Raw genomic sequence first — 13,921 nt, 5'->3', positions numbered from 1 at the left:
CCTCACAACTGGCGATAGCTATCTGGACAGCCCTGGCAATCCCCTGTGTGTTTTGTGCTATTTGAAGAAACCCTTTCTCACTCTTTGTTTCTGACTCTTCAGACTGCATCCCCCTATTTCTTCCAGCTCCTGTTTGGTGTAGTCACCCCACTCTACTCCCACAGTTTCACTGCATTACTGTCAGAACAGTAGGGCGTGAAATAAATTGTCTGAAATACGTGTGGAATCTCCTTCATTGGAGGTTTCCAAGAAGAGGCGAATGGGTATTTATCTGGGATAGCACAGGAACAGCTCATCCTGCAGCTGTGCAGGAGGCAATGGATTAGATGGCCCTTGAGGTCTCTTCCCAACCCTGTCATTCTGTGATTCTTCCTGGGTGTGCAGTCCTCCTCCTCCTCCTCTTTTCACTACCATTGCCATTGATGTTCTCACACAGATATATCAGGAGATACAATCCATATCTTAAGCAACCCTCTGTCCTCTCTCAAGACCAAAGGACAAAAGCCAACTGCCGTGGCTTTATCTTTCATCTCCTGTTCCCTACTATCATTATTAACTGATTACTTTCCTCTAACATTTGGTATGAATACATTTGAAGATGCATTTACTGACACATTCTTTGCAGTCTGACATGAGTCATTTTTGTTTTACTCTATTTTTTGACATTTCATAGATCTCCTCTCTTCCTTTATGCTGGCTGTTTAACAGTTGCTTCCTCAGACAGTTTTGGAAGGGCTTTCTATCAAAGCCAACTGCCTACTATAAAGGTTTCAAAGAAACAGGAGCTTATGTTGACTGAGCCAGCACATATTGCTTGTGTAAAGGAAAATGGAGTAATCTCATGTAGGGGGAAAGAAATAATGAGCTTGATCTGGGTAGCAGCATCTGCGTCTCCCTCTGTTCTGGTAGAATTGTGTGGGATCAAAGCACTGTTCCAGACAAATGCACGGGCGGGACAGCATGGCCTGGGATCCTATGTGTCTATAGGTTCCTTCCAGATGTTGCTGGAGGGCTTTTTGGAGGGACATCTCATCCAAGTCCAGTGCTCATTTCTGGCATAAGCACGAGCTCCGTGCCAAAACAAGTCCTAGTGCAAATGAAGACAGGGACTTCCCTCTCCAGTGCACCTGACTGCAAGGTATGTGCACTCTACCCACACTGGTCTAAATATGTCTATCAGGAATGTCACCTTTGCCCATGGCACCACTTCTTGATGACATCACAAGTTGTACTTTCTCAGTTTTCCCTTCAAATGTCATTCATTCTTTTCTGCCTGGTTCCTTATACTCAGGCTGTCTCTCTAATTGTCTCTCCCCTTTCAGCATACCACTTGATGGCCTCTTAACATTTTTAGTTGCCCTGTTGGTGCGGCCTAGTGGGGGAAGCCAGACTCACTTATTTATCTGCAGCCAAGCAAGGATCTGATGGAAAGGAGTTACAGCAAAATTGTATTCCTTCTTTAGCGCTCCCTGCCTGACTTCTCATTAGAAAGCATCTTTCCCTTGCTTCTCTTCTGTACTTGTGCAAACCCCTCTCTTGAAGTCCCTCCAAATAAAAGGCAGTTCTGAGCCTTTTCCATTTCTAAGCTACAGCCTTCCTAGCTCCAGCTGTTGCAGGGACAGCAATTAGTCCCAGTCAAGAAGGTACTTCATCTTCCTCTTAACCCCTGAGCAGCTGGAATAACCTGGGGTGCTCAGAAAAAGGCTCACTAGTATAGATTACTGTCATTGGAAATGCTGAATCATGAAAGGCACATCCCAGCATCCGTGATGCAGAAATGAAGCCCCTTCCTTTCTAGTCCATCCTTTGCTGTCCTCACTCAAGTCTCTCATCGAGAGTTTTAGCCACGTGCTTTACAAGCTGGTGTCCTACACATGGGTATGTGCAGGCCAAGAACAGCGAGTGCAGAGAATGGGAGAAGAAAGCTGGAAGATTTGCCCATGGGTAGGGAGGATTGGTGTTTACAGAACTAACGGTTAACAGAGAGAACTGAGAATCAGGAGTCTGAGATGTAGGGCTGAATGGGACCTCTAGAGGTTATCTACTTCAACCCCCTGCCTGAGGCAGGATCATCCCTATCCAAACCATCCCATACAAATCCATAATCTAAACTCTTAGTAAAACTATGGTCAACCCTGACACAACACGAGACATAATACCCTAGGAGTCCAGAGTCCTGTATGCTGCTGTCTTCTGATTCTTGTATGTAATTTTTCTGAGGGTCTGAACTGTGGAGGCACAGTTCACGAATGCTTGTGAAGAGCAATGAGATCCGCTGATAGAAGCCAAAAGGAAAGGCAGAGAAACAATTGTACCTAGAAGTGAATACAGTCCCCATGAGTTTTCACTTGTAAAGGTTTGAGACCTCTTTGTAGCAGTACCATACTATTATCTTTATCTGTTACTTTAATTACACTAGTACCAAGCAGCTTTATAGTGTCAGGTACCATATAAATATAAGAACACCAGACTGTTGCTTCACAGAAGAGTTTACAATTAAGACAGACAAAGGGTAGGGAAAAGGCGTATTTCATGCAAGCAAAGTAAGCAGAGTGATGGCTTGTAAATATCTTGTCACAATGTTTCTATTTGTTTTAATTAGCAATAGGAAGACGGTTTGACTGCTGGCCCTTTCCACAACTGTCTTTCTTCTAAGAATGCCAACTGTAAATTCGACTGGCGACTGCCAGCCAGAAGCAGACTGTGCCTCCACTTCATCAAAAGGGATAGCCTCATTCTCCCATGTTAAGATGCAGGAGCCGGTCCTTGGAGATACCAGTGTGATGCCCCCCCCAGTGCGAACATCTGTGGTGAACCCTGCAGCCAACATCCGCCACATGCGACGGATCATTGCTGAGGATCCAGAGTGGTCCCTAGCCATTGTACCACACCTCACTGAGCTCTGTCTTCAGTACATCATCATCAACTTCGAAAGTAAGCCAGCTGCAGCAGGCCTGCTGACAGCCTTGTCATACACTTGAACCTGCAGCAGGCTTATGAGGGCTAGCCCTGCACTGAAGCATCCTTGTGCCCAGCCAGCCCCTCTGCAGCACGTTGAGCAGGGGCAGATCAGCTCCAGGCTGGCAAGCTGACCCCCCATCCCCTGCCAGTTGGGACTGTGCTGCCCCAGCTCAATGTGCTGAGGTCCCAGGCGCACATGTAAATGTTGTGCCCAGGAGCAATAAGCTCCGGTGCAAACTGTGCCACAGTTTATTTGGTTGTGTTAATAGCATGTATAGATGTATCCACCAGTTTCATTTTGTGACCGTTAGTTCTTGTATTGTGAGAGACAGTAAATAATAAATTCCTATTTACATTCTCTTTGCCATTTACAAGCTAGTTTCCTACACATGGGTGCATGCAGGCTATGAGCATTGGGTGCTGAGGATGGAAGAAGGAAGCTGTAAAATTTGCCCCTGGAAAGGGAGGGTTGGTGTTTACAGAACTAATGATTAGTGGAGAGAACTGGGAGTCAGGAGTCATAGAGAAGTCAGCCTGGAAGGGATCTCCAGGGTGCATCTACACTTGCATTAACATGCTTTAGTTAATGCATATTAAATCTAATACATCTGGGCATACATTAGCACACATCAGAAGAGACTCAATTAATTGAGTCGGCTGCGAGTCTGCTGATGTCAAACGAGCTTTAGGTAAAGCACCTCCGCTGCCATTTTCAAGTGTGGGACGCTGAATACATGTGACGCTGCGAATGCTTTAATTAGAGCAGCTCTGAGAGTTGCTCCAATTAAAGCCCCCCTTTCCCACCCCGGAGCATGTATATAGATGCCCCCATAGGTCATCTAGTCCGGTGGTTCTCAACCTTTTTTGTACCAGGACCCATTTGTAAACATTGATGGCCAGTCCTGACCCAGTGAATAGTTTAAGTAGAAAACAGCCCCCTGTCCTGCTGGTGCCCCTCACTCCCAACCTCTGTGGGGGTTGATGGGGCATGGGGGGCCTCAAGCAGCCCCTTGCAGGCTGGAACTCTGCCAAACTACAAGGGAAAACCCATGTTTCCCATGTTTTTCTCCCTTAAAGGAGAATCCATTTTTAAAGTTTGTTCATGACCCTTTCATATATTCTTGCAACCCACTTTTGGGTCACGACACATGGATTGAAAAACGCTGATCTAGTCCGACCTCCTGCCTGAGGCATAATCCAAACCATTATGGATTTAATATTTTATAAACACTTATCATGTCCCCCCTCACACATCTCTTTTCTAAACTGAATAGGCCCAGAATCTTTAGACTAGTGGCTCCCAACCTTTTTTTTGCTGCAACCTTAAATCCAGGTTGCAACCCCTGTCACTGACTCATTTATGCCTGGCAGCGCCAGCAGAGCCCAGACCGGGCCAGGATTGTGGGGGGCAGCAGTGGCAAGAGCCATGCAGACTGTGCAGCAGGAGAGCCCCACAGGCAGACGGAGCAGAGTGAGGGGTGGATCCCCTGCGACCCTGATTTGGGTCGTGCCCTGAGGTTGGGATCCACTCTCCTCATGAAAGCCGCTCCATACCACTAATCATTCTTGTTGTCCTTCTCTCTACCTTTTCTGGTTCTTTGATATTCTTTTTGAGATGTGAGGACCAGAACTGGGCACAGTATTCAATGTTTGGACACACCGTGGATTTATAAATGGGCAAAATGATAGTTTCATTTTTGTTTACAATTCTCTTCTTAATAATCCCTAATATTTTATTTGCCTTTTTGACAGCTACTGAACACTGAGCTGATGTTTTCAGTGAACTGTCCACATGTTACTGCTAGGCACATGCTTGAATCAGGTTCATCCCTCTTGTAACTCTTGATTTTTATGGAGATTCATGAGGAGTGAATCTGTTCCACTGGGACCTCCCATATAGAATGTGATTCTTAGCCTGTCATATGAATTTCTCTCCATGCCCTGCTTGTGCTTACCACATCAGTTTTTACCAGGACCTGTGAGTTCATGCCTCTCTTCTCATTTTATTACTCAAATCAGTTATAGTCACATCATGGCTCTTGAGCCATAAGTGGCTTTGTGACTTACCTCTTGTGATTCTTCACAGAAGCTGTTATCAAAGGGTTTGGGGTTCTTTTTTGCTGTGTACATTGGACACGTCTTTCCAATAATCATGAAGAATGGAACAAGGAGGATGCTTGTCTCTTTCAATCATGGTACAATTACAGTTGACTCCTATTAGTAGCAACCTGTCAGTGCCTTGATGCTGTGTTGCTCCTAAGATACTGTTTCTGTTATAGAGCATCACCTAAGTACACGGTACAAAAAATGTTCCTGTGTAAATGTTGCTGGTAAGAGAACACTGCTCTTAACAGATGTGGCTGAAAACAAGTGTGTTCTGGCTTTTGCAGTAGGCGTGCATACAGTTCTTGTACTGTTATAGACATACCAAGCAGGAAGTATTACTAGACTCAAAGGCAGTCTTTTTCTTTTGCCCCAACTCACCCGGGGGATACCAATTGTTGTGGCTTTTTTGGTCAGCACTGACAGTTTATGTGGCTCCTGAGCCAGGCAGGACTGAGCATCGCTGACTTAAATTACATTTGCCTTCAGCATAGGGGTGTCATTATGCTACATGCTGCACCCAGAGCTAGAAGTGCTCCCTGCTTCCAGTCCAAGAACACATGTAGCGCACACAGGTTGTGAGAGAGGGCTAGGATCCTGCAACACGGCTCATGTTTCCACAAGGATTGGTTGTCATGTGACAAGCCAAGAATGGCAGCCTCTTTGGGCGGGGAATTTTCCCCCGGAGTACACGAACTGAGAAGAAACAGCAAAAGTCTGACTCCCAAACTGCTTGGGCATGGCAGTTTAGTGGGAGCAGGTGGGGAAGGAGGTCCCTTCCTGTGGTCATCAAGACTGGAGTCAGGAGGCAGGATAGCAGCACAGGGAGGTGGGCATGCCTGCCCTAGTTTTCATTAGCATGGGTGCCAGTAGCAGCAGTGAAATTGCAGTAGCATGGGCTTCAACACAGAACATCTGAGCCTGCCAGGGGTTTTCAGTATTTAAATGGGCAGCTGGTCCCCTGTGAAATCTGTGCCAGCCCATCTTCATTGCTGTTATTGCCTGAGCAAGCTAAATTACAGCAAATATGGATTTGCCAACACATGCTGCAATGGAGGCGTATCCTAAGAGAAGGTCACTGCAGTCCTAATGGTTTGGAGTTTGGAAGGAGAGTGCAGGGGACATAAAGGAAAAGTTTCTAGGGAAACGCTCTATGGTCTTATGCAGAACTCTTTTGTAAGGGAAATGCCAAGAAGAGAAAGAATGGGTAAGTGTCACACAGCTTTTCTTCTCAATTACAATTTTCCTTGTACAGACAGGTCTTCATCAATCTATTAGGATGGCAGTGATTTAATACAAACCATGTACATAGCGCTGAAAACATACATGGCATTTCACAGGCACTCCCAGCCGTGTAGACCTTCCAGGGTAAAAGAACCAAGCTGAGACATGTGAGAGTAGTTCAGACAAAAGAGTTGAGGGAGCTCACAGATAGGAGACGGAATTGAAGAGGGGCTCATTGGACAGGAAGTGGGAAACTATCAATACCACAGTCTCAAGAACCCAGGTGCAAAGCCAAAAGTTTTATGAAGAGCACTTACGCAGGTTCAAATATATTCCCTGATAATGGTTATAATCTGAGAGAGGAAAATTCACAAAACAGGCCAAATCTTGCTGTGTAAGATTAGAGTAACTCTGTGGTGTTACTTGGGATTTAAACTTCTGTAACTAAAAGCAGAATTGACAATGATAGATCCATGTAGCAAGAAAAATACAATTGCTAGCCACTTCTATGTAGAGCCCAGAATATGTGTGGTTCACTACTTTTGGGGGCCACAGATGGGGAGCTAAATAAACAGATGCTATTCCCAAGCATCTTATAAAATCACTGTTTGCCAAATGTAAAGAACTAATGTTAATAGGTCTGGCTTAAAAAATTAACATGATATTTCTAGGAGGATTGGATTAGTCTGCTTTTCTTCCTTATTCTCCACAGAGAAACCTATTTTGAACCATCTCCTGCCTGAGCACAAAAAGAGAGTGCTGGACAGGATCTCCACAGGCCTTCCCCTCTCTGTGACAGCCAACCTGATCAGCGATGAAGGCTACTGGAAGAGGTGCTGCACTGAGTGTTGGACAGTCTGTGATGTCTCCTGCTATGGGGGCAGCTGGAAGCGGATGTTCTTTGAACGCCACCTGGAGAACATCCTCAAATACTTTGTCCCTAATGTAACAGACCCTGATCGGATCCTGGATGCCATCCCACTCTGCAAGGACTATGTCAGGAAGCTGGAGATCGACCAGTTCCTCCCTCCAGTGAAGCTGGATGAGAAGAAGGAAGAGGAAGACCTGTCTGATTCTGGGAGTGATGTTGAGATTGATGAACTCTCCATGCACCACTATGACATAGGGGGGCTCATTGTTGCCCTCCCTCATCTAGAAGAGCTGAATCTGTCCTATGGAGTGAAGGATTGTGGCATGAACTTTGAATGGAAACTGTTTAACTTCACCTCTAAGGACTGTTCTAATCTGGCCAAGGGTCTTAAGAAGTGCCAAAGCTTGAAAGTAACATGCTCCGAGCTGATTTTTCTCTGTCATGCACACATACACATATTTTAAGGTGTATGCTTAAACAGGGCCAAAACTACTGTAGGAAAAAGCCTAAAAGACAAGTGTTGCTTGCTTCTCACTCTTAGTCTGGCCAGTCTTTGGGCAGTTTCTAAATGCCTCATTCAAGTAGCCAAATAGTTTAACCCTCTTAGGCAAAGTTTGAAATCTGATGCCCAAGTGTATTCGTAGAGTGCAGTTCACTGTAATATGTAGAGGCCATGCCCAAATCACAAACCCAGAAAACTATTTAAGATGTAGTTCATGCCACACCAATGGCTAAATTAAGATCCAGCAGATATGTCTACATGAGTCATTATTGGGGAGTAGATTAATTAGCTCTGCAGTAAACATCTTTGCATCTATACATGTGGCTCTATTAGGCCACAGGAAACTAATTAACTCCACATCAGGGTAGTACTTGTAAATACAAGTACTATCTTGCTGCAGAGTTTTTCACTGGAGCACCCTCATGCCCCAGCCAGCCCCTCTGCAGCACGTTGGGCCCCCTGCCAGCTGGGGCTGCTCTTGCCTCAATGTGCTGTGATCCCAGGTGCATGTTCAAGCAGCCTGCCTGGGATCAGTAAACTCGAGTGCAATAAACATCAGTGTTTATGCTTCAAACTAATTGCATGTGTAGACACTCCCAGTATAAGCCACTGAGGTACAGAATCTGTAGGGTGGCACCAGAGCCAGACTGAGCTGAGTGGAATGATACAACGTGAAGATTCCTTGAGCTTGTGAGCAACTGTCTTTGTTAGCTGACTGCAGGGCTTTCCTTTTTGCCGTGCCAATCTAACTGAGTGTTTGAAGTGAAACTTAAGTCTCCTGCTACTTGCTTTTGGGGGTGGGTTGTCTAGGGTGTTGTGTGGCCAGGGACTCAGCTAATATGACCTTGCCATTCACTGAGAGGAGTGGTATTGAAAGCACTCCTATTGCACCTGTTTGGATAATTGTAAAGGGGACAGGGAGGCATTTTTTTCCTTAAGTTGTGGAGGGGAAGAGGGGTTATAAGCAAATGAACATCAAAAATGTTGATTAAATAATAAACAGGGCAGGATGCCTCCAGCAGCACAGATATGAAGGGATCAAGGGGAAGTGTGGGAGCATGGAAGGTGTTTCTTTCTGGGTAACAGCAGAAACCTCAACTCCCCAGTGATTCTGAGATTCAGAGTGATTCAGAGACTCTGGCCCACTGTATATTCACACAGAGCAAAGTCAAACTTACCTGACTGCTCGTGCTCTGTCTCTGGCTTGGCAGACTTTAGGAAGTGCCTTCTGCCTATGTATGTTAAATGAAATGATCTCTTCCATAGCCATAGAGGTCCCATCTTGGGGAAAATTTAAGACTGCAAAATTCCTTTAGTGAGGGATAAACAAAGCCCCTTAAAAAGACTAGTACCACAAAGATGGTATCTTGTTGTGTTTGGGCTACAGTTCAAACAGTGGCTATTAAACTGTAAGCTAAGGTGAATTTAGTAAGTGCTCTCCAAAGAGGGTAGAAGTGTGAATCTCATTCATTGGGTACATGTAAAAATCTCATGCGAAATGTCAGTGGGGTCTGTGCCAAAAAGTGTCATGTTCTTTTCCTCCTACAGGTCTTCAAACTGACCCGCAGCAAAGTGGATGATGACAAGGCCCGGCTGCTGATTCGGAACTTGTTGGACCACCCATGCCTGGTGGAGCTGGACTTCTCTCACAATCTGATTGGGGACCGAGGAGCGAGAGCCATTGGCAAATTGATGAACCATAGCAGACTAGAAATCCTCACCCTGTGCAATAACCAGATTCGGCCCCCAGGTGCCCAGGCGATTGCTCATGCTCTCACTAAGAATTCAACACTGATATCTTTGAACTTGCGCCTCAACTGCATCGAGGATGAGGGAGGGCAAGCCATAGGCCACGCCTTGCTGAGCAATTCCTCCCTGAGATCCATTAATCTGGCAGGCAATGAGCTGTCAGAGCCCACAGCGACACTTTTCTCTCTAGTCCTTGCTCAAAACACAGCTCTGACTAGCATCAACCTCTCATGCAACCACATAGGACTGGTAAGTAGCTTCTGCACCTGCAAAAGAAATAATTTCTGTGTGCTGCAGTCACAGCAGCTAGTGCTGTCTTGGTGCATCTGTCTGGGTAATTTTATATAAAGCAGATGCAGATCTCCTTCTGCCTCTGAACTGCTACCCTTCTCTAGGGAGCTGAATGTATCCCTTTGTCACACACATCTAAAGTGATTATTGCAAGTTACTAGCAGCAGAGAGATTACAGCAAACATCACTAAAGAAGGGGGGGATTCCTTTGTTTCAAACTCCTTGCAGTGCTACGTGGCCCTTGCATTGAGTCTGTATTTCCTGCTTTGGGCATCAAGAGATTGCTGGGGGGTGTTTCCCCAGAAAATTCAGGACATCTTCCTACGGGTGTCATGGTTACTGCACACAATCTGGGAAGAGGTTTCCAGATTAGAAAGGAAGGTGCTATGGGAATGGTAGTGCCATATGAAAGTCTGGCTGAGACATCTGTCCCCTTGCAGCTCTTCTGTCTCAGCAGTGCACAAACGGGAAGGTCTCACTCTCATCACAACCTCCCCCAGCCAGCCAGATACAGACCAGAGTTAAAAAACTGGCTGAGTTGCTGAGCTCACATAACTCTCAGCACTGCCACTGGAGTCTTCCCAAAACTTTCCAAGTCCTGTGGGCCAGAATTTTCAAATCTGGTACTGACCATTTGGCTGGTGTGTCTCAGGGCCCCAATTTTCCAAACTGAAAATTGAGCATGTGTAAATCCTACTGATGTTAACAAGGGCAGGTCTATGCTGCAGCAGCAGGGTGCTCAGTTTCCCTACTATGGCCTTGTGCACCATCATCCACCCCACTCCACATGTCAGCCCCAGACAGACATGAGGCAGTGGAAACACCCTGGGAGTGCCCCATGGTGCCATCACAAGCACAGCAAAAACTTAACTCTGGGGCACAGTCCAAGCAGTGCTCACAGAGCATCCTCTCCACCTCATTTCTGCAGTTGATGCACGTGGAGTGGGAACATACAGCTAGAGTTTATGGTCGGGGTGATGCTGAGCTCTACCACCAGTTTAGACATGCCCTCAAAGCTGCAAATGCCCCACATCTCTGAAGATCAGATTTCTTCTGTTTAGCTGATTTAGTAACAATGTTGTGCAGCCAGGTTTGAAAAGGCTACCTTTTAAGTTCTCTCTGCCTCTGTTTCCCTCTTGGTATAATGCAGAGGTAGCAAGATTTGCTGTGCCTATCTGCCTGCTTCACAGGATTGTCAGATTTGGTTACTAGCCAGTGTTTTCAAAGAGCTTTGAGGATAGAAAGTGTCTCATTAGTTCCATTTCTTATTATCACATAAACATGAAAAAGCTTGAACGTAGCAAAGCAAAGACCAAAGGGCTTTTTTGCTGAGTTTTTTATACTTTTAAATAATAATCATAATGTTTAGTACCTTCCATCTAAGCATATCAAGGCAATGTTACTGATATCCGTGAATACAGCTTCAGAGTACCTAGCGACCAGGATCTGTTTTATTGTCTCCATTTTACAGATGAGGAAACTGAGGCACAGAGAGGGGCTGAGGTTCACTTGAGTTTCCCCAGAAAGTCAGCAGTAGAGCTGTAGCTGAAAGGCCAGAGTCTTAGTTCCCAGTCCCCTGCTGTAACCACTAAATAACACTCTACTCCTAGATGTGGGGATACAGTCCAAGAGTTTTGACCCCCAAGCCTCTGATCAAGCCACTGGAGGCATGCCAGAGTCACCCTGCTGATATGCATCTGCATTGCTGTTCATTTCAACAAGAGACCTTCCTTTCTTTGCTTACTTTCTGCCATGTTTGAAAGAGGCCTAAATGGCAGCAGGCCACCCCAAACAGCAAAAGTTGGGCTTTGCATCCAATGTATGTGGTATCTGATGGGTGCAGGTTGGAAATGTTTGAGATATAACAAGTCAAAAACAAGTGTGATGGTCCTATTCCCTAGGGATGATGTTAGCGGAAGAGGGAGGTGACACCACCAAAGTGAGTTGACTCCAAAACCTGAACACCTGAGATCTTGGCAACATTTTCCTTCATAGCTTGAATGTCTTAAGTAAATTGGATGTCCACTGCATGGGAGGGTCTACCACTCCAAATATGTCTTCCATGACATGGTGTCTGCAATGAGTCTGTATATCAGCTGGCTCAGGTGCTGGTAGCAGGCCAGCCAGGGCAACATTGAGCTTAGAGAGGGTTGCCCCCGAGGGGCTTGGTAAATTAGCCTATGCTGAGCTTCATGCTGCTGTGGCTAGACTGCTACTGGACCCAGCCTAGCTAGTGTAAAGCTATCTGGGGTATCTACACAATCATCAACAGTGTGGATGTACACTGAGGAGAAAGCCAGCAGAATAGAACTCGTGACATTTTCTGGATTCCAGCAGTACATTTTATTGTGCTGGCACTTGTCTTTACCCAACTGTGAGCAGGTGAACGGGTGACAGGACAGCTCCTTCAGATTTTCATCTCAGTCTGTGCTATTTAGGAGCCATGAGCCTGAAAACCACTGACATGATACCCAGAGGGAGTCATTAGCAAACATCATCTCACTGTGCACTGCATAAGGTTACTGTCCTTTCCTGCCATTCCCTTGTGAGTGATATTTTAGTCTTGGGTGAAAGTCTTAGTTTGTGAGATGTAGGCTCTTACTCCGGACCTTTCCCCCAGGTTTTATTCACTGTAATGTACAGCCTCCCCAGATGTGAAGGGGAAACACATGTGCCCTTTTCTGCCCTACCTGCAGGCAGTAGGGGAATGCCAGTGAAAGTTAGTGTGATGATGGGGAACAGATAGCAGCGACTCTTAGTTGAAGGTCTCCCCCTTTCCTGGTTCACACTTCTCATCCACCTCCTTTCTGATTCTAGGATGGTGGGAAGCAGCTGTTGGAAGGAATGTCAGATAACAAAACCATGACTGAATTTGACCTACGCCTGGCAGAGGTGGGACAGGAGAGCGAGTACCTCATTAACCAGACCCTGAGGGCCAACCAGGAGATAGCCCGTCTGAAGACCCTGCAGCAATCAAACTCCCCCCAAGAAAAGCTCCCATAGTTGGATTAGTCTTTCATACATGGTTATTTTGCTCTGCAGCTATTGAAATGAAATGCTTCTTTTCACTGAGGAGCTGGTGCTAAACATGAGTATCTGTGTGTGTGGGGAAGGGGGATCAAGGAAGTAGAAAAGGTCTCAGCAGACAGGACCTACCTAGCACCTGGACCCCAAAGAAGATTGTCATTGGGTTCTTTCATCCGGCATGCTTGGGGTTTGGTCTTTTCTCCATATCTGCAACCAAGCTAGGTTCCCAGAGAACTCCCACCAGCCAAAGCATACTCTCCCATTCAGCGCACACACCTCCATTCAGATTTTTCTCAGTTCATCTGCTTTCCTTGCTTTATGCTCACCTGCCAGGGTGTCTTATAGCTGACCTTTGGAGCAGCCTTTGTCTTGAAACCATGAAGCTCACTGCTACAGTGAGACTGAATACAATGAATAGACACATCACTGCCAAACCCAGGTCTCCCACATTGTACCACCTTGCAGCAGAGCGATGTTGTTTTTGGCAAGGGGAAAACAGGATGGCAGATGACAACCCTGTACCCAGCACTGGGTGGCCACTCTCAGAACTCACTACATGAGAGCACAGTGACCAAGAAGGAGCAAACAGGATAGGAAACCACCTGTTTTAGGTCAGCTCACCCCACACATAGGCTTGATCGTCTGAATTTTTTTCAGTTTTTATAAAGCTGCAACCACCCAGGTTTCTGCACTTTGTTTTTATCCCAAGGTTATTTTTCATCCACAGCTTCCAGTTAAAGTGCAAAAATTTGGGGAGTAGACAAACCACTCCAAATGAGTAAAACTCTAATTCTTGCAAGCTTTCTAATTCTATCCATGCTTTGTTAGATTGACATCATCCTGGCTCACGGGTCAATGGTAAGGTAGGAACTGGATCTGATGTGGCCTCATGGAGGCAACGTGCCTCTAAGTTCAACCCCTCAAAGTGCCTGAAGCCAAGTTCTGCTGTCTGTCATGTCACCCAGGATTCAAAATGAGTCCCAGTAATGTGTTCAAGCCAGGATCATTAGGGGGAATGAATCCAAGTGACAGGCTCCTGCCTCAGCTGTGAAGTGTTTTTGAACACTTCCTACATCAGAAGTTCTGTTTCAGACCTTACCTGCAGGGCATGCTGCTTCATTAGGCTTTTCCCTGAAGGGTGGTCTAAGGCAACGTTTCTCAACCCAGGGGTCACAACCCAAAAGGGAGTTTTG

General features: G+C 45.9%; 1 protein-coding gene across 2 annotated transcripts in view; it reads left to right on the top strand.

Moving 5' to 3' along the window:
- TCTE1 (t-complex-associated-testis-expressed 1) overlaps nt 1–13,538 on the top strand; it is an 18,210-nt gene extending 4,672 nt beyond the window's left edge. For both annotated transcript variants that reach the window (XM_014517388.2, XM_025197844.1), the window contains exons 2-5: nt 2,603–2,934; nt 7,001–7,569; nt 9,210–9,659; nt 12,519–13,538. In XM_014517388.2, the coding sequence (XP_014372874.1) occupies nt 2,658–2,934; nt 7,001–7,569; nt 9,210–9,659; nt 12,519–12,704 (1,482 nt within the window). In that variant the 5' untranslated portion in view covers nt 2,603–2,657 and the 3' untranslated portion in view covers nt 12,705–13,538. The remainder of the gene's footprint in view (nt 1–2,602; nt 2,935–7,000; nt 7,570–9,209; nt 9,660–12,518) is intronic.
- The last annotated feature ends 383 nt before the right edge of the window (nt 13,539–13,921 follow it).

This window comes from Alligator sinensis, unplaced genomic scaffold (genome assembly GCF_000455745.1).
Source record: "Alligator sinensis unplaced genomic scaffold, ASM45574v1 scaffold198_1, whole genome shotgun sequence".
Lineage (NCBI taxonomy): Eukaryota > Metazoa > Chordata > Crocodylia > Alligatoridae > Alligator > Alligator sinensis.
Note: the sequence above shows the minus strand (reverse complement) of the source record. Positions and strands in the feature narration are given on the sequence as shown.